The 24,119-nt window shown below is 47.2% G+C and overlaps 3 protein-coding genes across 5 annotated transcripts; 1 reads left to right on the top strand and 2 right to left on the bottom strand.

Annotated features, from left to right (window-relative positions):
* Positions 1-675: 675 nt before the first annotated feature.
* Positions 676-7,309, bottom strand: them4 (thioesterase superfamily member 4). 3 transcript variants are annotated; one of them, XM_056286511.1, is made up of 6 exons: positions 6,600-7,307; positions 5,615-5,804; positions 4,624-4,786; positions 3,192-3,302; positions 1,701-1,825; positions 676-1,538 (listed from the first exon to the last, which is right to left on the bottom strand). In XM_056286511.1, the coding sequence occupies exons 1-6, from the start codon at positions 6,765-6,767 to the stop codon at positions 1,495-1,497; spliced, it is 801 nt and encodes a 266-aa protein (XP_056142486.1). In that variant the 5' UTR covers positions 6,768-7,307; the 3' UTR covers positions 676-1,494. The 3 variants fall into 3 exon arrangements, with proteins under 3 accessions (XP_056142486.1, XP_056142485.1, XP_056142487.1); XM_056286510.1 differs by having other exon boundaries at positions 5,615-5,807; positions 6,600-7,302; XM_056286512.1 differs by lacking the exon at positions 1,701-1,825 and having other exon boundaries at positions 5,615-5,807; positions 6,600-7,309.
* A 1,263-nt stretch (positions 7,310-8,572) lies between these two features.
* si:dkey-87o1.2 (uncharacterized protein LOC796684 homolog) lies at positions 8,573-11,978 on the bottom strand. Its single transcript, XM_056286528.1, has 4 exons — positions 11,216-11,978; positions 10,779-10,833; positions 10,056-10,173; positions 8,573-9,709 (listed from the first exon to the last, which is right to left on the bottom strand). The coding sequence occupies exons 1-4, from the start codon at positions 11,510-11,512 to the stop codon at positions 9,676-9,678; spliced, it is 504 nt and encodes a 167-aa protein (XP_056142503.1). The 5' UTR covers positions 11,513-11,978; the 3' UTR covers positions 8,573-9,675.
* Positions 11,979-12,328: 350 nt separating this feature from the next.
* Positions 12,329-19,260, top strand: zgc:174935 (uncharacterized protein LOC796019 homolog). The gene is made up of 4 exons (XM_056287037.1): positions 12,329-12,625; positions 16,723-16,777; positions 17,960-18,071; positions 18,182-19,260. Exons 1-4 carry the CDS (start codon positions 12,329-12,331, stop codon positions 18,558-18,560), a joined length of 843 nt encoding a protein of 280 aa, XP_056143012.1. The 3' UTR covers positions 18,561-19,260.
* The last annotated feature ends 4,859 nt before the right edge of the window (positions 19,261-24,119 follow it).

Raw genomic sequence — 24,119 nt, 5'->3', positions numbered from 1 at the left:
CCAGGGGGCATACCGCATGGGAGGATCACGCTATTCCCTCCAGCCCCCCCCCCCCCCCCCCCCCCCCCCCCCCCCCAGTACAGGCGCCCCGACCGAGCAGAGGAGGCGCTAGTGCAGCGTCCAGGACACTTACCCACATCCGGCTTCCCACCCGCAGACACGGCCAATTGTGTCTGTAGGGACGCCCAACCAAGCCAGAGGTAACACGGGGATTTGAACCGGCGATCCCCGTGTTAGTAGTTTACTCCTTCAGAAACATCAATCCCAAATTGGTACAAGATGGCCTCTCATCTGCAGCCACAACACTTCTCCGACTGATGAAGCTGAACACAAAGCGACCGCCTGTGAAGCGATGGACCCAAACCTGTGAAGCTGAGTGTGGGTTATTCCTCACGCGCGCAGCACATCTGCACCTCCGAGTGACTTTAAAGTCCTACATGAATCCACGAGTGTAAAGTAAAGCACGGCGGTACACCGGGCAGGAACAACCGACACGACCAAAACTGATCACAGCAGCCAACAGAGGACCGGCCGCAGGTTAACATGTGAACGTGAGCGGTGATGCAGCCGGTTCGGGAACGGAAAATCTGTCCTGCCCTGCACACAAACAAGGACACGCAGAAGATGAGATATTCTACTTACAGACAAGAACAGAAGAAAAACAACATTCTGCTCATTTATTATGTACACCAAGGCCCAGGGCGAGGCTTTATTTGAAGCAACGTTACTTCACAATGTTACATGTTAAATAATGAATTACATCAAATTATCTGTCTTGATGCCAGTAATCCCACAGTAATCCTGCAGACTGAACTTTCTGGGATAACAAATAATAATTTATAATAAATAATGAGCAGCTTTCTCATGTCGGCCCTGTCTGGTTTTATTGTTTTGTAAAGCACTTTGTAACTATTACATAAAGTTACTATTATTATACAAATTTCCTTCAACTTCATGCCATAATAATAACAATAATTATTATTATTATTATTCTGAGAGGCTCCCCTTATATGTAATCGTAAATAATACTAAAAACACACTGTAAATAACTCAGAGCAAAGTTCAGATACTACGTAAGGCTCCAGTACTTGAGGTATATCTGTAGTAGTTGAAGTATATCAGTAGGAGTTAAAGTATATCAGTAGTAGTTGAAGTATATCAGCAAAAACAGGCAGTGGATTAAAAAAAAAAAAGAAAAAGAAAAAAAAAAGATGAAACTGTTTTTATGAAACAGTATTCTGTGTTTGCATGCGGAGCCTGTGTAACGGGCCGTTTCCATTCGCCTCTCGACGCCGACTCAACACGCGGGTCAAAAGTGGACCGGACATTAGGCAACCTTCCGAGGAGAAGAAGAAACCATACCCTTTTACAGAAGTTGCTGTAAATCTAGCAAACGGGTGTCCTCGTAAGTGCTCGCTCAAGCTGCAACACGTCCACACTCTCCGTGCTCCCGCTCATCCTGGAGACGCCGGGCGGTCGGTGGGCCGGCGTGCGTCAGCCTCTTAACAGGTGGCCTACGCTGATTGACAGAAACAGCGCTGCAGGATGAGCGAGAGGGGACAGAAACCAGACATGGGGAAGAGGCATACGTTACTTCAAACGCGCTTTCACGCCGACGTACGCCATCAAACACGGCGTGCCGGTATGAGTCGTTTCACACAGTGTGTGTGTGTGTGAGTGTGTGCACATGTGAGTATTACCGGTCGCCTCTGTGTGGAGTTTGGCACCGTCTGTGCTGGTCACTTTGCACGAAACAAAGGTTTTCCGGCCTTCCCTCTTGTCCAAGGAGGATTCGAGCAGCACGGTGCCACCCAGTGTGATGGGGCTTTGGGAAACGACAAATCAGGGCGTCGCACAAATATGAACCAAAAACGACAATAACCACCACATGTTTTTCCCGGTGTACAACTGAAGGCACGGGGCTTATGACGTCATGTGACGACAGCAGGTCAGGGAAGTCTCTGGTTTGAGCAGAACTGAATGATGTGAGAGATCAAGTTAACAGGATGTGATATTAAACAGGGGGTCTGCAGGATCATGAAATGCCTCAAGAGTTATTCAAAACTGCCACGGAGAAGCGCTCTTCGGCTGTCTGACGTCTTGACGACGCTGAGCCTCACACAACAACCCATCTTATGTAAAACCACTTCTTACAGACTGCATTAGAAAGAGTTTAAATAAGGTTTTGGAGCCAAACAGAAACCAATAAAAAAAAAGTCCGGCTACACTGCACCCCCTGCTGGCCGAGTTCTGCCATAGGCGTGCAGACGCAAACGTTTACATGTCCAGAGACTTCTGTCCACGTATGTGCTGTCTTAATTTGCTCAAATTTACACTCAATAAGGTTGTTAAAGTCACACACACACACACACACACACACATACACACACACACACACACACACACACACACACACACACACACACACAACACACACACTTGATCGTGTAAGATTCTCCTAAAATCACTTTTTCTATTTTGCACCTGTCAATCAAAATGGCCCGTCCTCGTGTGGTGTTTAGGGGTATTTCATGAGAGTTTGCCGATGCGTCCGTTCCAAGTTTTGGAACGAGTTGCAGTCAACACACTCAAGTCACATTTGGGTTGTTAGGGACACTTCATTTCCTTTTTGCACTTCCTGCAGGAGAAATCAGTGCCTTCAGTTTTCGAGGCGAGGCGCCCCCCCCCCCCCTTCAATGAGAAGCACTTCGAGTGTCTAGAAAAGCACTATATAAATATAATGATTATTATTATTATTATTATAGAATATATGAGAGACTTAAGAGAAGGTTCTATCATGAAGCCCAGTATGAGGTATTGCGCTGAAGTCCTCTGCAAGACCTGTTTCTCCGGAGGGGAACGAAGATTACGATCAGGGCGTGCGCTCAACTTTAAATGTCAGTAAAGTTGGCAGAAGCTGCGTTTCCTGCCGCTCATGGTCAAAGCGCCCCTTTCAAGCACTCCTAATACACCTTTCTTAGAAATAAAGCATACTGAGATGTAAGAAGCAATGATTAAACTGGATTGCCGACTTGATTCTGAAATAATAATGGGGTGGAGGGGGGGGGGGTCATACTGATTTAGTCAACTTTATCCTGACAAAAGATAACTCATAGGTTAAGTGAGCAAAGAGAAGGAAGAACAAGAAAATACAACTTGGTAGAATTTTTTTTTTTTTTGTTGGTTCTTACCTGCGGTAGTTGATATTTAGATTGGCAGTCATGACGGGTCCAGAGATGAAGGTGGCGTGGGTCCCCGTCACAGAGTCAATCATAGTGGCTATCGCCCCCCCATGGACATACCTTAAAAAAAGAATCTAAATTAAATTAAACACGGTTCTATTCATGCCAACTCATGTATAGAAAATTACTGTGAAACCCTTCACTGAACATCCACACTGGGACCTGAGCAACGCAATATGCTTCATTTCAGCTTCCTACAGAATCTACTACTACTACTACTACTACTACTACTACTACTACAGTTTCCCATAGAATCTACTACTACTACTACTATAGTTTCCTTCAGGATCTACTACTACTACTACTACTACTACTACAGTTTCCCACAGAATCTACTACTACTACTACTATAGTTTCCTTCAGGACCTACTACTACTACTACTACAGTTTCCCACAGAATCTACTACTACTACTACTATAGTTTCCTTCAGGATCTACTACTACTACTACTACAGTTTCCCACAGAATCTACTATTACTACTACTACTATAGTTTCCTTCAGGATCTACTACTACTACTACTACTACTACTACTACTACTACAGTTTCCCTCAGAATCTACTACTACTACTACTATAGTTTCCTTCAGGATCTACTACTACTACTACTACTGCTACTACAGTTTCCTTCAGAATCTACTACTACTACTACTACTACTATAGTTTCCTTCAGGATCTACTACTACTACTACTACAGTTTCCCACAGAATCTACTACTACTACTATAGTTTCCTTCAGGATCTACTACTACTACTACTACTACTACTACTACAGTTTCCCACAGAATCTACTACTATTACTACAGTTTCCCACAGAATCTACTACTACTACTACTACAGTTTCCCACAGAATCTACTACTACTACTACTACTATAGTTTCCTTCAGGATCTACTACTACTACTACTACTACTACTACAGTTTCCCACAGAATCTACTACTACTACTACTACTACTACTATAGTTTCCTTCAGGATCTACTGCTACTACTACTACTACTACTACTACTACTACAGTTTCCCACAGAATCTACTACTACTACTACTACAGTTTCCTTCAGAATCTACTACTACTACTATTACAGTTTCCTACACAATACCTTTCATAAAAGTTATATTTGCAACTTATTCTACTTTATGCAATATAATCAATTACTTTTTTCTATCCTCCACACAAAATTAACCATCCTTAGTTCACATGTTGCCTATATTCATAAGAAAAATATTTTTCGTGACAAGTTTTCCCTTGAAACTTTCTTCCTTTCCTCTAACATGATTTTTGCACAACTATTATTAATAATAACAGCAACGGGGGTCGGTTCATAGGTAAACAAACAGACAACTGGTGCAGAAGCACAAACGAGTGGAAGGTGACATCTGACTGACCCTGGTGGCCCCTCCAGCAGATGCCCAGCCTGGAACACACACACGCACTTCTGCTCCTCCTCGCTGTGGAACATGACGTATTCGAACGCTGCCCCCTGAACTCCACTGTTGCGAGTAAAGAGACGAGCCTCTGACTGGATTATCTTACTCAGATGAATGCCACCTACAAGAAGGGCAAAGACGTGTCAGCGGTCAGCCGGGGGTAAAAATACCGCCTAACCTGCCCTTTCCATTTTACCCTCCCTCGTCCCTCTCTTGCACTGATACACAAACGTGCGCATTCATGCACGCGTCCACAGGCACAAATGACGTTAACGTTAGGGTATCAGTTCACTGTGATTGCTGCCCCCCCCCCCACACACACACACACACACTACAGGAAAGTGTATACATTCGTACCAGAAAGGGCACAAAGGAGGTCAGTGTAGTGCAACGCTTTCGTAGATTCAGAAATGAACGCTGAAGTGGTGGAAATGTATTGCTAGGAAACAGATTACACCACAGTTACCTCAGACAGCCTCCGATTTGCTTAATTCAACACTACTCGAAGCACTGTCATCTGCAGAATTTGCAAAGATTGGTTATCAGATGATTAAACAATAGCCCTGTTTATTCCTCTTTAGAAGAACCACCCAAGAGAGCGTGCTGAATGCTTAAAACACCGATGCTCAGAATGACTAATAATCAATTTTCCTTTCATAATGAATAATAAGTAATAAATAATCACTTTTAGCCAGGTCCAAAGAAGCCTTGTGTAAAAATAAAACAAAAAACCCGACGCTGGCAGGAGGTTACAGGCGTCTTAACGTTTTACATAACTGGTAAAAGACAGGGTTGTTCTTCTCAGTCACTCGCACTTGTCTTTAGAAAAATAAGTGTGTGTCGCAATAATGACTACAGACATTGTGTCTTGACACTGAGTTTTCTGTTCATATTGCCGACTCGTAATTCCCTACTAAAAGAAGGAGCGGTACGGTCAACGGAACAGCACCTGTGGCATACTTGAGTGAGCGGTTATAGCTCGGCAGTCTTTTCCAGGGCCCTTTTGTTTTCTTTCCGCTCTCCGTCGTCACCTCACATTGGTTGTTGTAGTGATCATACAGCCGCATCATCTCAGAGCCCCAGGAGGAGTTCGGCAGGCTGAAATCCCGAGGCCGGGAGGAGAAGGGCCATGGCAGGGCCTTCTGGACAAACACATGCACCGAACCTGTCAGCAGTGGTTACTTCTATCTGCTTCCAGGGCAGCGTGGAGTTGGACAACATGCCGAGACAAAATATTCAGCGTGCATCAAAAAAAGGGCAAGAGAAATGTTGTGCAACACCGACAGGTGGAAAGCTAGACAGACACAGCAACAGACTCAGCACTGAGCACTAACACAACACTGATGAAAGTTAAATTCACTATATTGTAGTGCTGTTGTGTTCCATACAACATTTTTGCAAGCGCACGTCTGAAATTACTTCAGTGCTACTGCTACTTTTATTTCTTAAGGTCACTGTAATAAAGAAATCTGCGCCATTACAGATGGAGTGCAGATGTACACAACACATCTGCACCTTATGTGCAAAGTTTCTATCCATCAGTGCTGCTCTGAGTACCTGACCTGTAGTGTGTAATGAAGAAGGTTACAACCTCAAATAATCTGAATCCTTGTTTTGCACTTTTGAACTCTTTATGTTAAACGTTGTATTTATGAATTCTCTACTACATGTGATTTATCCATTGTAACCGTTCTGGCACCGCTACGTTGTCACTTATGTATCAATTTCGTGTGGTTTTAAGTAACGCCACGTGTCTGCGCATGAGCCCGCAGTGAAATTATTCCGTCCCCCCCCCCCCCCCCTTAGTGTGTGCTGAAGGGCATCCCTGGTCGGGTAACAGTAACAACCACGCTGTCATTTCAAACGACGGTGTGACGACGTCACAAAGAAAAATGTAGAAGAAGAAGAAAAAAAAAACACAACACTATTCCTACCGACACGGAGAACATGCCGTTGGCGCTGAGCGTCGCTCCCCAGGCGGAGGGGAGGCTGAGCTGAGCCCGTTTGTGCGCCGATGGACCAACGCTCATAAAACCCTTGGACATCCGACCGAACCCGGCGGCCAGCTGTGTGCTGCCCCGCATCATCATCATCATCATCATCGTCGTCGTGGTGGGCAAAGCCAGACGAGCTTGTCTCAAACTCACACCGGCGGCCGAGCCGAGAGACAAGGTTATCAACCCGGAAGCCTCCGCCTAATTCGCCAGTCAGTAAACGTGGATGCGTCTTGAAACGGAACATTTAATCACCCCCCTCGAAATTAAGTCTCGTCGCAGCGTTAATTCCATAACGGTGATATCACCCGCAGGAGATTCATTCACGTTTGTGTGTTGCCGAGAGGACGACTTCCATGACGACATGAGGCGCAACGACTTCCTGCACTACGCGTAGCGATGACGTCGTTAGACCATGTGACCCCGAAGCTCGCACGCTGATTGGCGCCGTAGAGTATCCCGTACAAGACGGGCAATTTCCCGTTACATCGGTTTCCATGACAACTGTCGAAGAGCGACTCCCCCCCCCCCCAAATTAAGTCTCGTCGCAACGTAGAGCAGCGTTAATTCCATAACGGTGATATCACCCGCAGAAGATTCATTTACGTTTGTATGTTGCCGAGAGGACGACTTCCATGACGACATGAGGCGCAACGACTTCCTGCACTACGCGTAGCGATGACGTCGTTAGATCATGTGACCCGAAGCTCGCACGCTGATTGGCGCCGTAGAGTATCCCGTACAAGACGGGCAATTTCCCGTTACATCGGTTTCCATGACAACTGTCGAAGAGCGACTTCCCCCCCTCCCCCCCCAAATTAAGTCTCGTCGCAACGTAGAGCAGCGTTAATTCCATAACGGTAATATCACCCGCAGAAGATTCATTTACGTTTGTATGTTGCCGAGAGGACGACTTCCATGACGACATGAGGCGCAACGACTTCCTGCACTACGCGTTGCGATGACGTCGTTAGATCATGTGACCCAAAGCTCGCACGGTGATTGGCGCCGTAGAGTATCCCGTACAATAACGGGCTAGTTCCCGTTACATCGGTTTCCATGACAACTGTCGAGGAGCGGCTTCCCTCTCGGCGGCGTCCTCCCCCTACTGACGTGTCAGAACCGATCCAAACAAGACGGAATTCTGCTGCCGACCGGGGCCACGTTCGATAACGGGACGTATTTGATATTTTTTTGATAGAAAGATGAAGGGTTCTCAAGCCGCACTGCTGAATTACAAAGGTAGCCTAATTGTACATAACGGATCGGGTCGTCCTGCCACCCCCCGGAAATTAACCCTCTCTCCTTTAGGGGGCGCGGCGCCGAAGGCTGAATTTGAGGGCTCGACCCAGGCCAACTCCTTCCGGGCCCAGAAAATTAAACAGCTTGCCCAGAACAGAGAGCGAAGAAAGCCATGACGCTGGTAGGAAGGATGGAGAGATGGGCGTACAGCGCAGCACAGTTTCGGGTGTTATTCTAACTTTACATCTGGTCAGGGTTTGGCGGTAGGGCCTGAGCTTAGGCTCACATTGACTTTGTTTTTCTGTTGAAACGATGTCCCTTGACGGCTTGATGAATTAATTATGTTTTACAGACTTTCAGTATTACCGTTAGGTTTCTCATCTTTCATCTAGATGGGTAGAATTAGCTTCAACATGTAGTTGTTAAGACTGGGTTGCAGTTGCATATTTTTAACACTAGGGAGAGATAAAGGAATATGTCCATGTGTTTGTCTGTAGACAATAGCTCTGACAACGACTCCAAAGAGGATAAATAGCTTGGTCTAGTCAGAGGCACGAACTGAGGAAGCCTCTTGGATGAGAGGCGAAACGTCTTCACGGATATATACCAAGTCCAGTTGCACTTGATTCAACTCCTTTGGATGTCCATGTGTTTGTTTACGCTTAATACAAATTGCTTGGTTTTAACGTTTAATCATTGCCCCTAAGGGCTAAACAGTTTTTCCCTTTCAAAAAAAAGAAGTAAAGTACAAGGCCTTGCCAACACCATTTTGTTTTAGTCATGAGCGATACAATCAAGCAAAACCAGACCTCTGCTGATGGAAGATAGTACTCTGTAATCCGGTGCAGTCAGATGTACTGTGTGTGGTATTTGTGGTTTCCTGCAGGTACACAGAGCAGCACTGCAGGCTCTTTTGAATCAGGAGCTGGAACAATACCTCAGACAGCTCAACAGCCAAGGCTTGACCATACAGAGAACATACACCTGATGCCAGGAAAGCTTTGCATATTGTGCTGTTAACAATGGGTACTTCGCACTCTGTTTTGCCAATGTGGAATACTAAGAAATGTCAATTTGCCCGTCAGCAAACACTGTCCAAAAATAGTTATTTTAAGCAAATGTTTTATTCATCTAACTTGTTTTCATATTGCAAATAATAAAAAGTAGTTTACCTTCCACAAGTGCAGCCTTGACAATGCATAAACAAGTTTTGCTTACGTGAACTACTAAGTCCTACTAGTAAAGAAGAAGAAAAAAAGAGCTCAAAGATTAAACGGGTATCTGTCCTCGCCTATTCTTATTAGTCAAAATGTTCTAATGTAATTTTCTTTAGTTCAATTGATGATTAACTCGCAATCGAGTCAATCACGCATTTTCTCCTGGTTATACTGCCTCTGGGAGTCTCAGTTATAATTTAACAGAAAGTCAGTTCGCCGGTTCAGCCAGAAGAACTGACCTTTGAGATTAACTGTGCTACTTCTATGCCAAGCAGGTCACTTATTATGTGGCAGCAGTTAGGAACTTATACAGGAAGTCTGGGACAGAATGAAGTTTCATTAACATACATTTTACTTTCCACTGAGAAACAAAACAGGTACTGATGTGACAGGAAGAAGAGTAATCCCACTGGCGGTCATAGGAGAGACTGTTCATCTGTCTAGAGACAGTTATTTGGGAGAGGGGAAAAAAAACAAAACGCAATCATTCATCTCAGTGCACATCTTGCTCCTCTTCTACGAGGTCACATCAACCGGTGAATAGTTTTCAATCGGTGTCATTTGGGAGTTTCGGCAAGCCCACACAGCTTTCTGCAAAACAGCAAATGAACGAAAAATTAGTGTGTGAATTCCTGTAACGCTGCTGTTTGTGGACATGACAGTGACGTATATCTACATGTCTGTGGATGTTCTCATTCATCCAGGTCATGGTTATCCAAAGGAGTTGAATCAAGTGCAACTGGACTTGGTATACCAAGTCCTTGGTATACCAAGTCCAGTTGCACTTGATTCAACTCCTTTGGATGGCGTATATCTACATATTGAAATCCACAGAACCCTCACCCTTGATCCTAATCTGTGAAGGCAAGTCTCTCTTAGCTCTGCCGCCTACACTGCACTGCACTGTATGCACGGGTAAAGGCTGTGAATAGCTCACCGTCCTTCCTCGTTTGTTGCATTCACAAAGGTACAAATGGCCTTGTCCCTGTCCAGAATCTGCTGTTTCAGGCCCTGGATCTCCTCCTGGGCTTTCTTCTTCGCTTCTTCGTGATCAGCTGGGGGAACAAAAGCGCAGTGTGGTAAGGAATAAAACAAGGGTTATTTTCAAGAGTGGTGAAAGGCAGGAATTTTCACGTGTATCGCAAAATAAAAGAGTTCCTCGAGTTGAGAAGGAAACGCAGGCCTAGAGGAAGAGTGTCTACCAAGAATTCTCCTATCTCAAGAATGTTTTATGGCGGTTAACGCTGGGCTTCATGCGTCAGTCGTTGCTATGTACACGTTTGTTCTTCCACACCCATGGGATCTTTTATCTCTCCAACTTGTCTGACAGGCGGAGCCAAAGCCTGATGGTCATTTGTATCCCCCCCCCCCCAACATCCATCGTCTACCTCTTGCAACAAGTAATCAATAACCCAGGCTTGCAAGGACGTCAGTGTTGGCCGACTGGAGTCTAAATTCAGGGGTTACCCAGGTTCTAATCTGGTCTCTCAGACAAACTGCAGGGCTAAAAAGTCCCATGGGTGCAGAACAAGTTTGTACCCCTTGCACGCTTGATGCATGAGGCCCACCCGTTTGGAGATCTGCAGCGGAATCCTATGGGGTTATGCACCAGGGCCTGAGTAAATCATCACGGGATAAGAGCAATTAAAATCCACCTTACCTTTGAGTTTGGCTATAGCCTCTGTTTGGGAGCTCTTCTTTTTTTCAGTCTCTGTCTTATGGGAAGAGTAAGACGGGGCGGCTTAGTCTACTGAAACTTAGGTCAAACAAGTCAGTGTTGAGCATCCAAATCTTACACATGCTACACACGACAATTACAGCACCATTTTTGTTATGTCACACAAATATTAAGCACGTGTGCCCAATGGACACAAGACATTTTTGTTTGCACCATTCGTCTTTAGAATATACCTCACAGCTGAGTTCGGTTGGCGTTATTTCCCACGCAACGAGCCTGTGGGGATTTTGGTTAGGTGAACTGGGTTAGGTGAGTTATGCTGGTTAAGGCTTGTGTTAAGGTCTAGGGAATGAATGCAGTCAATGAGGGGGGGGGGTCCCCGCAACTACCGAGGTGCCGTGTGCGCGCGTCTGAGATACCTTCTCTGTCTTACAGGTCTCCAGGTTCTTGTCCGACTCGCCCATGGATTTTGAAAAGTCCCCCTTCTTCCTCAGCAACTCGCTCTTCTTGGTGTTGAAGGGGGGCAGCTCTTTGTTCAGTCCCTCGACCTTTGCCTTCAGTTGGACAATGGCCTCCTCTCTCCTCTTAACCTCGAGGGAGCCCTCCGCCATGCGCGTTTTCAGACTGCGCAGGCTCACCTCCTGCCGCACAGCCTGGAATATCGCCAGGAGCATCACGCTCACACTCAGAAATCCCACAACGGGAGCGCTCTTCATCTTGGCTGAAGCGAAGACCCTGCTGAGGGTCGGGGAGGGAGGGCAAGAACTTGGCAAGAACTTGGGATTTACTGGTTTGATTTGATGGCGGAGCTCCTCTTGAGTGCCTCTCGCTGATCAGTCATTACGCTGCCTGCCTCGTTGCCCCACGTCCTTCCGAGCTGCTCCGGCGACAACCTGCGGCTGGAGAATAGTGGTCATTCAACCTGTTCATGGCTCCACCTGCTGAACCAGTTGGGGTGTGACCGACAAGCTCCATGACACTGACTTCCTTGTTTGTCCGATGCCACACCCCTCTCTCGCTCTCTCCACGTCTCTCTCGCTCGCTCTCTCTCTCTCTCTCTCTCTCTCTCTCAAACACACAAACGTCGTTCACATGCCGTGCAGGACTCCTTTGCCTATATTAAAATTGTGCCCCCGCTTTGCGGAAACTGGTCCGTGCTGAGGCTGAGCACGTAGATCCAGTCTCCACGCCGTGCTGGTCTCTACCAGGTGATATGCATCGCAGGACCATGACAGGCGTCGACCGCTCTGGCCCGTCCTCCCTCTGTTCGGTGTGTACGGGGGAGAGGAGGGAGGGGGGGTAAGGGGCGTGGCTTTGGGGGCCAAAGGTTGAGTCAGTCGGCGCACCTGCCGGGAGTCGACCCGATGCCGCTGTCGCACCTGAGCAGTCGCACGCAGGCAGAACGGGAGCCACACCTGATGACAGAAAGCAGAAACCCCGCGTCCTCGGCTTAGATCTCCGTTCCTCTACAGCCTCCCCCCCCCCCACACACACACACACACAGAGACGAGACCACTACGCTGTAAACCAGCATGAAGCTGCATGTGGCCTTGCTCGTTTTCACCGCGCTGGTGTGCGCGGCCTCGCTCGGCTTGATACACAGGCGGAGAAGGGAGACGGAGAACGCGCAGAAACGGGTGAAATTCCAGGACATCAAACTTCGCGTCACGCAGGAGGTGGTGGAAGACTACCGGGCGGAGTTCACGAAGTTTCAGGGGGTGGTGGACCGGGTCAAGAAAGAGGTGAAGGAGCTGGAGCCCGACGTCGGCAAGCTGGAGGCCACAGCGACGGAGAAGAAGGCTTCGGCGGACGCCTGCCAGGGAGAGAAGGTAAGTGAGGGGGCCCCAGATTGATGCCAGACTTGTGGGGACCTCCATGTGATCTCATACCTAGTCGTGGTGGTGGCAGCACGGATGATCCGTGGCGGATCTCTCCCGTATGTCAGGGTTTAGATATTCAAATAGTCCGCACGCTCACTTCAGTGCGTTTAGATGAGTTGACCTCCAACCCCACACACACCCACCCACACACACACCCACCCACACACACACACACACAGGGTACTCAAGTCAATTTTATTTGTATAGCCCAATATCACAAATTACACATTTGTATCAAGGGGCTTTACAAGCAAATCACTCAAATACAAATACTAAAGGTCCACAAAGACGTTTTCAGTGACACAACCCGGACAGCATCCGGATGTGGGCCACGTCAGGCACTGATGGTCTTCTTCTGGCCCTGACAACATGGATGTGAGCCTAAAGTGGCCCACATGTATAATAGCAAATATGGCCCAGATATGCCAAATCAAATGTGGGCCTTTTTTGGCAAAGATGCGGCGCTCTGGGCAACATGTGATCTGGATGTGGCCCTGAAGTGGCCCGTGTGGTAAATGGTGAATATGGCCCAAATATCACAAAAACAAATATGGACCACCTTTGGCAAATATGTGGCACATGCGGCATTGCTGGGTTCTGGCCCGGATCTGGCAAACAGGAGCGGACCGCCCAAGTGCCATCACTCCACACGGTATGTGGGCCGGATGAGAGAAAGATGAAAGGCGGGTGTGGGACGGGTCCGGGCCACAGCAGTTTCGCTATCTGGGAAACGTCTGTTTATTAAGGTCAGGTCAAGCTTCTTCTTTTTTTTTTTTAAGATTTATTTTTTTTGGCATCTTCTGCCTTTATTTGATAGTGACAGTAGAGAGAGACAGGAAGGGGAGGGGGATGAGGAGCCCGGGCCGGATTCGAACCCAGGCGGCTGCGGTAAGGACTCAGCCTTATGTGATACCCAGTCTACCAGATGAGCCACCGGGATTGCCCCCCCCTGGTCAGTCAAGCTTTTAATAAATTATCTACATATAAGAGAGAGAGAGAAAATTATCTACAAATCACCCCCCCCCCAACTGGTTCTCACACACACACACACCCACCAAGGGGAATCAAACCATCCTATGCATCAAAGTGAGTGCAGGCTTGTTGCACATTGGCTCAAAACACTGTTGCTTAATGGGAGAAGTGGCATCTTTGGTGTGTTTGCCAACACTTTGGCACAGAGGGTGTGTTACTAGTTCTCCACCATGTGCACCGGTGAGGGTTGCAGACCTGTTGGCGGTTGGTTGAACCCAACGCTGGGCTTCATTCACAAATCTGTGCGCACGCACAAATCCGGGATTCATCAATATTTTCCGCCGTGGATTTGTTCTTACCCTGCGCACGAATGTAGAAGTGCCCCGCTGTCTTGGCGAACGCAAACGCACACCTTTAACTAAATGCATGAGCCCCATTCGTTAAAGGGCTTGAACAGACTGCAGTGTTTACCAATGCATTGGCCAAATTTACTCAATAAGCATCAAATTGACGCCTTTTCACCCTCAGTTGTCGTAAATAAAACATTCGGCGTCCTCGGTCCTAGCTCACAAAGAAGTCCACGAGAATTCCCATGTTGGAATGGAACAGTTTTGGTTGTCATTGTTTTTACTGACTTGGCCTATAATGATTGGCTACTCTCACCAGTTTCTAGTGCCATCTATTTCCGTATGGAGCCAGTGTGCAGCTGGTTAACTGGTAGCCATTAAGAGGCACGCAGGGCACATAAAGGATTCTGATTCACCTCCGAGCAAGTGTTAAGATGGCATAGCTAGCTCTTTGTGGATTTAGAGAACGCATGTGACAGGGTGCCAAGAGAGGAGGTGTGGTATTATATGAGGAAGTCAGGAGTTGCAGAGAAGTATGTAGGAGTGGTGCAGGATATGTTTGAGGGCAGTGACAGTGGTGAGGTGAGCGGTAGGAGTGACGGATGGATTTAAAGTGGAGGTGGGAGTACATCAAGGATCGGCTCTGAGCCCTTTCTTGTTTGCAATGGTGATGGACAGGTGGACGGACGAGATCAGGCAGGAGTCTCTGTGGACTATGATGTTTGCGGATGACATTGTGATCTGTAGCGAGAGTAGGACGCAGGTTGAGGAGAGCCTGGAGAGGTGGAGGTATGCACTGGAGAGAAGAGGAATGAAAGTCAGTTGGAGCAAGACGGAATAGATATGTGTGAATGAGAGGGAAGAAAGCAGAATTGTGAGGATGCAAGGAGTAGAGGTGACGAAGGTGTATGAGTTTAAATACTTGGGGTCAACTGTCCAAAGTAATAGAGAGTGCAGAAGAGAGGTGAAGAAGAGAGTGCAGGCAGGGTGGAGTGGGTGGAGAAGAGTGTCAGGAGTGATTTGAGACATAAGGGTACCAGCAAGAGTTAAAGGGAAGGTTTACAAGATGGTAGTGAGATCAGCTATGTTATATGGTTTGGAGACAGTGGCATTGATGAAAAGACAGAAGGAGGAGCAGGAGGTGGCAGAGTTGAAGATGGTAAGATTTTCACTGGGAGTGATGAAGAAGGACAGGATTAGGAAGAAGTATATTAGAGGGACAGCTCAGGTTGGACGGATTGGAGACAAAGCAAGAGAGGCAAGATTGAGATGGCTTGGACATGTGTGGAGGAGAGATGCTGGGTATATTGGGAGAAGGATGCTGAATATGGAGCTGCCAGGGAAGAGGAGAAGAGGAAGGCCAAAGAGGAGGTGTATGGATGTGGTGAGGGAGGACATGCAGGTGGCTGGTGTGACAGAGGAAGATGCAGAGGACAGGAAGAGATGGAAACAGATGATCCCCTGTTGCGCCCCCTAACTTGAGCAGTCGAAAGTAGTAGTAGTAGTAATGTTGCAGCAGTGCCTCGCAGATAATACAAACAATACATATGAAAAGTATAATTTACTCGGCATGCGGAGACAGATGTGGTTTGGTCTTAGAGGAAGACCAAGCTGGTGGTTTAAGCTGTGTTGTCAAATTTTCCATCTCAAAAAGAGCATTATCTAAACGATTTCAATATTTTTATATGATCTTTTATCCTATTTTTAGAAATTTCATTTTTAGATCATCAAGACGTTTCGATATGCAACTATACTTTTTAAAACCTCGGTGACAATCTTAAGTGTTCAATATCGTTCAAACAATCTACATGTTGCAGTTTCTCATACGTGAAATGGAAATGTAATAATCCAAGTATGATGCAACGTGTAGCTATGCGCTGGATACGTATTCATTTGGGGATACAACATTTCCCAGTACACCCCACAGTTCTGATAAAACGGTGTTATCAAGAGGCAGTTAATTAAATTGGCTCACAGGGGACTCCATTAAACTTTCCTTGTAAAGGACATAGCAGCTGTACATTGAGATGATCCCAGGTTAATGATGTTTCACAGGAAGTGTTTATGAAGTGTATGAAGTGTTTATTTGAGTTGTCTCAAATGAATAAGTGAGTATGGTAGGAGGTTCTACTTTCAGCCAAGAGCTTTTTAACTCCTTGCCAATGCCTCTCTTACATCAGGTTTGATTTTTTTAAGTGATTTTGAAAGTGTTTTAGTTCACTCTCCACATAAAGGCCAGCTGTTTCCAGCTTATCTGCATATGCACAAGCTAGCCATCAGATCAGATTCTGGTTTCTGAACAACTTTTGATGCTGACACTGGGATCGAGTTCTGCACCTGATGTTGCGGCATCGCGTTCTATATCGGTAACGAGGCGCAGTCACGATCGACACGGTGCCGTTACAGGAGCACCGCGTCGTAAATGAAGTAAAAAGGAATTTCCGCCTTTGTCTGCGTATGCAGCCGCTTGTCGGCACTAACCGAGTCCGTGCACCTCTCGAGTTCCTCGGTGATTTCGGAGTTTTAAATATTCTCAACGCTGAGCCATTTCTGTCAGGCCTGTAAAACGTGAGTTGGATTTAAAGAGGAAAAAAGTTAAATTCTCTACTGCAACCATTTTATATTTTCTCTGAGTGGCTCTGTGTGCATCTGCCCAGGTTTTAAGAAATTTCCAGATCAGCGCAATAAGTTTTTTTTTGTTTTTTTTTTTGCCCTTTCTGCCCACAGAAACACCTCGCAGATGAGCTGGCCTCGTTGGAGTCCGAGGCGAGTAGTCTCAAAGGTGAGTGCTGTTATCTGACGAACCTTGTCCTTCGTCGTTAAACTCGGCAGGTAATGAGAGGAGACAAAGCCCCAGACCAGCATTCTCCAGACTAACTGGGTCACACAATGCTTTGTATGAACACACACCTGTTATTAACATGCATACCCGTGACCGCTCTTATTTATTCAATCCTTATCCAGCTGGGTAGATCTCAGTGAGATAAAGAAACTCTTTTTGCAAGATTGTGAGCTGACTGACATAAAGGCGGGGGCGGGGCGTGTCATCTGTCGCCATCCATGAATTTGATATTTTTTGTGGACTTTTTTTTTTTATACGGCGATGCCAAGAGTCAAACAAAATGTGGACGCGGGCAAACGCCCTCTGCAAAGCTGTTCACAGTGAACGCGGACGACTCTTCTCGGCGGTGGATAGAGTTGTGTGAAAAGTGAACAATTTGTAGACTACCTTAAAAGCCTGGCCTTGGGCATCTGGGTGGCGTGGCGGTCTATCCCGTGTTACCTCCGGTTTTGGTCGGGCGTCCCTACAGACACAATTGGCCGGGTTTGTGGGTAGGAAGCCGGATGTGGGCATGTGTCCCGGTCACTGCACTAGCGCCTCCTCTGGTTGGGGCACCTGTTGGGGGGGAGGGGGAACTGGGGGGGGGGGGAATAATAGCGTGACCCTCCCACGCGCTACGTCCCCCTGGTGAAACTCCTCACTGTCAGGTGAAAAGAAGCAGCTGGCGCCTCCACATGTATGGGAGGAGGCATGTGGTAGTCTGCAGCCCTCCCTGGATTGGAAGAGGGGGTGGAGCAGCGACCGCCGAAGGCTCAGAAGAGTGGGGTAATTGGCCGAGTACAACTGGGGAGAAAAAAGGAGGAAAATTTCAACAACAAAAAAAAAAGCCTGGCCTTTTCAAACTCCAGCTAACCTGGCCAGTTACTGCGGATAGCGGGCGAAATGTTGCTCGGGGAGCGTTACGGATCTTGACGCCATCCAAAATCCTGAACATGATTCCATTCAAAGTATGCAGCATGCCTTAGCTGTTCATCCTCTCGTTTTGATCATACTTGCTAGGTCATTTTTTTTTTTTGCGTTTGTTTCCCATCTGGTTATAAATAAACACAAGGCTAACCCTTAGCATGCATGATATATGAAACTATGCCAATGACTCTCATGATGCCTTCCTCATACCTGCAGATGACTTTACCAAGCAAAAGACCAGCTGGGAGACGGAGGTGACGACTCTCAGACAGGAGATGGGAAAAAGGAGCAAAATCTGTGACTTTGTGAAGGATTCGCCAGAAGCCAGGTACAGTAGTCACGGTAACCTGTCTCAGCTTCCTGGACAATGTGCCTGTTCAGACCACCCAGATTTCTGCTTTTCGGTTAAATTCTACATCTTGCTAATTTCTCTCAAAGGAAGCTGTGCGGTGACGACGTGAATAAAGACGCACCCCACGCCAAAGAAGCTAAGGCAGAAGAGCCTAAAAAAGAGGAGCCCAAGGCAGGAGAGCCTAAAAAAGAGGAGCCCAAGGTAGAAGAGCCTAAAAAAGAGGAGCCCAAGGCAGAAGAGCCTAAGAAAGGGGAGCCCAAGGTAGAAGAGCCTAAAAAAGAGGAGCCCAAGGCAGAAGAGCCTAAAAAAGAGGAGCCCAAGGCAGAAGAGCCTAAAAAAGAGGAGCCCAAGGCAGAAGAGCCTAAAAAAGAAGAGCCCAAGGTAGAAGAGCCTAAAAAAGAGGAGCCCAAGGCAGAAGAGCCTAAGAAAGGGGAGCCCAAGGCAGATGGCCCTAAAAGGAGATGAAGTATTGTAAGCTTATTGTTAAATGTAAAAAAAACACGAGGGATGAGGGACTCGTGATTACAAGTAGGAGTGCAACCAAGCACATCTGATCAGATTCAAACAAGGGAGGTGTACTTTAAAGGGACACTCCGGTGTTTTTTAAACCTAAGCCCTATTTCCCTATGGTTAGGAGTCAAAACCGAGCGATGGGCCGCAGGCTCTATTAAGCTGGTTTATGCTGACCGCTGCACACCAAGCGGCAACGTAATCCTTCAGGGCAACGGCACCCGCGTGTCTGGAAACCACCTTGCATTATGAAAAGACAATCCCAGCAGTTAGTCAGCACCGTGATAAGACCTTTTTATTACTTTTATTCTTGTTTTTTGCATTTCTTCTAGTTCTCCCTCTCGCTTCCCCTGTTGTCTTCCTGCAACAAGTCGCTCCTTTAACCCCCGAAATGGATTTAGAAATGGATTGATAGATGTATATTCCCACGATTGCTCTCATGGCAGAAGCTCGTCAGACTCCTCTCGTAACTGCCCGAGTCTGTCGGAGCGCTTTTCCGTGGATGTTATTTGGCAAATGCGATTGACCCGAAGCATCACGTTCCACTTTGGTAGTCAAAGTACCTTTATTGTCCCTTACAGGGAAATTAGTTTGCAGCCAGTATAATAAAACTCTCACACAAAGACAAAACATTCAAACGCCAAGGCAGAATTGACAACAGGACATGGCGGGCAAGGAGAACCAAAGGAGTTCAAATATACAGACCAAGGAAACAAGCGATCTGCAGACAACCGATGCGTACTATCTACCATTTAACAGTTGGATGGCAGTGGGGACAAAGGAAGCCTTGTATCTTAGTCATAATACAGGGCATCGTCAACCGACGACCTGAGGGTAACGGCTCCAACTCTGGCCGAAGGGGGGTGACCTCGGCACTCCAGAAGGGAAGTAGCCTTTCCCTGTTATAAAGGTCAGTAAACTGGGCTTGGCTTCTCCCTGAAATTTTACTAGCCCATTTGATGAGTCTATCAAGCCGTCTTTTTTATTGGCCAGAGTCAAGTTACCAAACCAAGCAACAACACAGTACATTAAAACTGTTTCAATAAAACTTCTATAAAAGAGAGTCATCATCTGGGAGGGGGCGTTACATGTCCACATTTTCCTCAGGAAAAACAGTCTTAGTTGGACCTTGTCTGATGTGGAAGCAACATGAGTTTCAAAGCACAACCTGTTGTCGAGAACAACCCCCAGATATTTGTAGCTGCCCACAAGCTCCATGTCGGCACCTTTAATGCTGGTTGGTACAGGACTAGGGGGAGTCTTTCTCAAGCTGATCATCATGTCTTTAGTTTTAGACACGTGTCAGTGGAGAGAGGACTCGTCACACCAAGACACAAAATCCTCGACCACAGGTCCACGTTGTTCCTCCTCCCCTTCAAGAAGACTCAGAATCACGATCATCTGCAAATGTGAATGTGTCTATTGGTATGGTTGCTATGGCGACAGTCATTACCGTACGAGATGTAGAGTAACGGGGAGAGGCAGCAGCCCGGAGGTATGCAAGTCGGCTGACGCCAGCTTGCAGGATACTGGATCACTTCAAACGATTCTGCCACCCAAAGCTCGGTTCGACTCCTAACGATGGGGAAATGGGGTTTAGGTTAAAAAAAAAAGTTTTCCTTTAAGTAGATTTACACATTTATTTCATATTACACTTACACTTTTGACGTACTAGAAGCTTACCAGAGTGCTTCCCATGAAGGGTTTTTTTATTTTTTACCGTTTTATCAGTTACTATTTGGTGGAAGTATATTGCTTTACACGTACGCACACGTCACCTGCAATTAAGCACTTAGTTTGAATTAGAAAAAATGGTTTGAAATCAAATATGATGGATTTCCTGAGTACTATGTCAGATTCCGGTCCAGTGGATCTGGGTTGTGAATTCCTGTAACCGCCTCGATGCTCCAGTTAAATGGGGCTCTCCGTAATTAAGACGGCTGAACTGTCTGAAGTGCACACACACACACACACACACACACACACACACACACATATATATATATGTATGCAAACACAATGGTGGAGGAAGAAAGTCTTATCAGTCACACCTGTCCTGCCCTTCAAGGATGTAAGTCGGCGATATCAGGATGTAGGAATGGCGTCTGACACTATAGGGAGGGGATGGGTGTGTGGCATAACTGGTGTTGGGCGATGAAAAATATGTTGGCTAACCAGTATTGTGCCTGTATCATGGAATGGAATGTAATCTCGAGTGCGCCTGTGTTTTTGTGTGCGGCTCGGAGAGAGAGAAAGGGTGCGAGTTGCACCTACCCTGAGCATTAGATGCTACTTTTTTGGCCAACAAATGGTTCTTTTATTTCATTTTCCGTCCCGTGAAGCGCACGCGACAGGAAATACAGCGGGAGCAGAGGAAGAAGAAGGAAAAAAGAAGGCGAGGAGAGACGAGACAAAACATTCTCGGGCGTCTCGTTTTCCCGCGTTCAATTCGGCTACGTAATCCTCCCCTCCAAATTTAAACGATAAATGCTGTTCATCCCTCCGACTGTTTCCTTTCAACTGCGGTGCCGTTAACTGTGGAGCTTTTCTGCTGCACCCTTAATATTTTGTTTTAGACTCTTTGTTAGATAACTCCCTCCCCTCACACACACACACACACACACACACACACGGATATGTATTGATGATCCTTGTTAACCTTGTCTGTGCCTCTTTTTAACGACCCTCCCCTAAGGGTGTGCATGCACGTGTGTGTGCATGTGTGTGTGCACGCGCGCTTATGTGCATACACTCCACTAGCACCGGCCAATCAGAGAGCCCGGAGCCTCGGTTTGTCACCCCCTATAAGCCTCACTCCGTTACCCCAACGGGGCGCCGGACCCTCCAGCCTGCATGTCGACGACCGAATACTGTTTGTGTTGAATCCCGTGTCAGGAGTCTTTTGTCGCTCTGCGAGACCGTACAATAGAAAGTGCTGTAGTCGAGACGTTGCGGGTTTGAGTCACACAAAGCAGGTTTTAGTAGCAGAGGAAGTAAAACGTTCTGATTATTGTGTTGTTGAAAATGTACACGCGTTTGTGTGAGATCCATTTTTACCTGACGGGTCTGTAATGGTGTGCCTGCACACGGCTCGCAGCCTTTTTCCTATATTCCGGAGGGAGAAGGTCCGCGAGGTCTGAAATCTCCCAGGATTCGCCCCCCTGTCTGGGAGATGTGATCGGCGGTCTCCGCAGCAGCACATATGCACCGGGTCAGGATGTGGCTGATGGTGCGGCCCGTCCAAGCGGCCGAGGTTCAAAAGTGACGGTGCAGAAACGATGGGACACGAGCGGGACACAGAAGTTGACGGGTCCACGCCCCGGTCTCTGCGTGTCCATGAAGCGGTCACATAATGTACCCGGCAAAACCGGAACGTACTTTCAGCTTGATTATAAACGGTTAATCCGATGCCCAGTGCCCGAACACTATCGTCCCCTCTGCGCCAGGACCAAGCGGGATGCTCCCTGTTGGTGTAGGTGATCAAATCGGCCTAATTAAGAATAAGTAGTCCCTTAAACAAGTCAAACGAAAGGGTTAACTGTGTGTGTGCGTGTGTGTAAATTTGTCATGTAAAGGGTAAAAGATATACTTTTTAATGTGTGTGCGACACTGTGGTTGCCCTCTATCCCCTCTGTATTTGCCCTCCCCTCTCCCGCTGCACCCCCCCTCCCCCCCAGGCTTACAATTAGCCCTGGAAAATCGGGGGGGGGGGGCCTATCATTCCGCCCTAGTGAACTCCCAAGGTCGGTGTTGTGCCGTGAGAGGTCACAGGGGCATCCGGGTGGAGAGACGCAGGCTTTCCTGGCGTTGGCGGCCCGGTGATGTCACGGATCAAACCCTTAACGCATGGATGCATGATGCACTTTTCTGATTTTTGTACATCCAAAGATTTGAAACTATGACCTCACACTATTTGTATGTGTTGTTTGGTACCGAGACGGCATGAAGTCGTCAGTCTCTCTCTCTCTTTCTCTCTCATCTGCAAATGACGTCATGTAATGTACAGAAAGGAATAAACTCTGTGTTGTTAAATGCTGTGTGCTCTTCGAAATGTGTCTTATTTCCTTGTTGCGTTTGTGTTCCACCCACTGACCGTTCAACTCCAATCTAGATGCGGAGTCTGAATCCGTTTCATTTCTCCCACCGAGGTTCCACACTGCCGGGATTCTGAACGGGTGCGTTGCCCACCGTGGCCCTTTAGACAGAATGCAGGATGTGAAGACTAGAATAAAAAAGCAGAAGCTAATGCAGGTTAACTCAACAGTAACATGAAAAGTGAGAAGTCAATATGCATGGAATGTTCTCTGGAGGCGGCATGGTGGCGCAGTGGTTAGCGCGGTCGCCTCACAGCAAGAAGGTCCTGGGTTCGAGCCCCCGAGGGTAGTCTAACCTTGGGGGTTGTCCCGGGTCATCCTGTGTGTGGAGTTTGCATCTTCTCCCCGTGTCTGCGTGGGTTTCCTCCGGGTGCTCCGGTTTCCTCCCACAGTCCAAAGACATGTAGGTCAGGTGAATCGGCCGTACTAAATTGTCCTTAGGTGTGTGTGTGTGTGTGTGTGTCTTGGCCCTGTGATGGCCTGTCCAGGGTGTCTCCCTACCTGCCTCCCAATGACTGCTGGGATAGGCTCCAGCATCCCTGCGACCCTGAGAGCAGGATCAGCGGCTTGGATAATGGATGGATGGTCGGTCTCTGGATCCATGCTTGATCCCCGTGCATCTAAAAAGCAGTGACAGTACCGTCTATGAGGTCATGAGAGAATGGTCTGCAGTGAAAAACCGATTCTGCACTAACACACCGTGTATAGGAGCAACTGGACCGTCTACAAAAATATGAAGACGTGGAGGAAATATCACACTCGTGACAGGAAGTCACCCTGGCGTAGTGCAGCTGTTGTTAGGACGAACTAAATTATGGTGATGAATGTGCACATCTGGTCAGTGACAGTCAGACAGTTGCAGACAGGGTCCACGGTTGGAAACCATACACACATGGCAGGGTTAGATATGGTGGTGCTGAAGTGACAGACCGTATTAAGTGAGGCTCTGGATGTGTCTTTAAATTAAATTTGAAATTTGAAAACCGCTTAAAGACACATGAGAAAGGCAACAGATCGAGCGACTTAGTGAAGTGACCGGACATATGTCCAACTTTGTCCTTCCTATAGGCAGCTACTGAAAGTTATTGGGCATCTATGTGTGTGTGGGTGTGTGTGTGTGTGTGTGTGTGTGCATGTATTGGTGGGTGCGGGTGCTTGTGGTTGGATGAACATCACACTTATTGATCAGCCTAATGTTGGGAGGAAAGGCTGCAGGCCACAAGAGTTAATCAATATGCCTCTAATTACACAGAGGAGTGTGTGTTTGTGTGTGTGTGTTACTGAGAAAGTGAGTGTAGGTGGTACCCCAAACTCACAGGGGTGTATATATATCCCCTGTCCCACTTGGGACTCTCTCACACACTCACACCATCAAACGACACCAATACACACCGACCAACACACCCACACCCACATCCAC

This window comes from Lampris incognitus, chromosome 9 (genome assembly GCF_029633865.1).
Source record: "Lampris incognitus isolate fLamInc1 chromosome 9, fLamInc1.hap2, whole genome shotgun sequence".
Classification (NCBI taxonomy): domain Eukaryota; kingdom Metazoa; phylum Chordata; class Actinopteri; order Lampriformes; family Lampridae; genus Lampris; species Lampris incognitus.
This window is presented reverse-complemented; position numbering and strand designations above follow the sequence as displayed.

Coding starts and splice junctions, on each gene's coding strand:
- zgc:174935 (XM_056287037.1), top strand. CDS start 12,329: ATGAAGCTGCATGTGGCCTTGCTCGTTTTCACCGCGCTGGTGTGCGCG. Junction 12,626..16,722: donor ACGCCTGCCAGGGAGAGAAG/GTAAGTGAGGGG, acceptor TTCTGCCCACAG/AAACACCTCGCAGATGAGCT. Junction 18,072..18,181: donor AAGGATTCGCCAGAAGCCAG/GTACAGTAGTCA, acceptor TTTCTCTCAAAG/GAAGCTGTGCGGTGACGACG.
- them4 (XM_056286510.1), bottom strand. CDS start 6,767: ATGATGATGATGATGATGATGCGGGGCAGCACACAGCTGGCCGCCGGG. Junction 5,808..6,599: donor ACGGCATGTTCTCCGTGTCG/GTAGGAATAGTG, acceptor GTGTTTGTCCAG/AAGGCCCTGCCATGGCCCTT. Junction 4,787..5,614: donor CTCACTCAAGTATGCCACAG/GTGCTGTTCCGT, acceptor CCCTTCTTGTAG/GTGGCATTCATCTGAGTAAG.
- si:dkey-87o1.2 (XM_056286528.1), bottom strand. CDS start 11,512: ATGAAGAGCGCTCCCGTTGTGGGATTTCTGAGTGTGAGCGTGATGCTC. Junction 10,834..11,215: donor AGACCTGTAAGACAGAGAAG/GTATCTCAGACG, acceptor TCTTCCCATAAG/ACAGAGACTGAAAAAAAGAA. Junction 10,174..10,778: donor GGCTATAGCCAAACTCAAAG/GTAAGGTGGATT, acceptor TTGTTCCCCCAG/CTGATCACGAAGAAGCGAAG.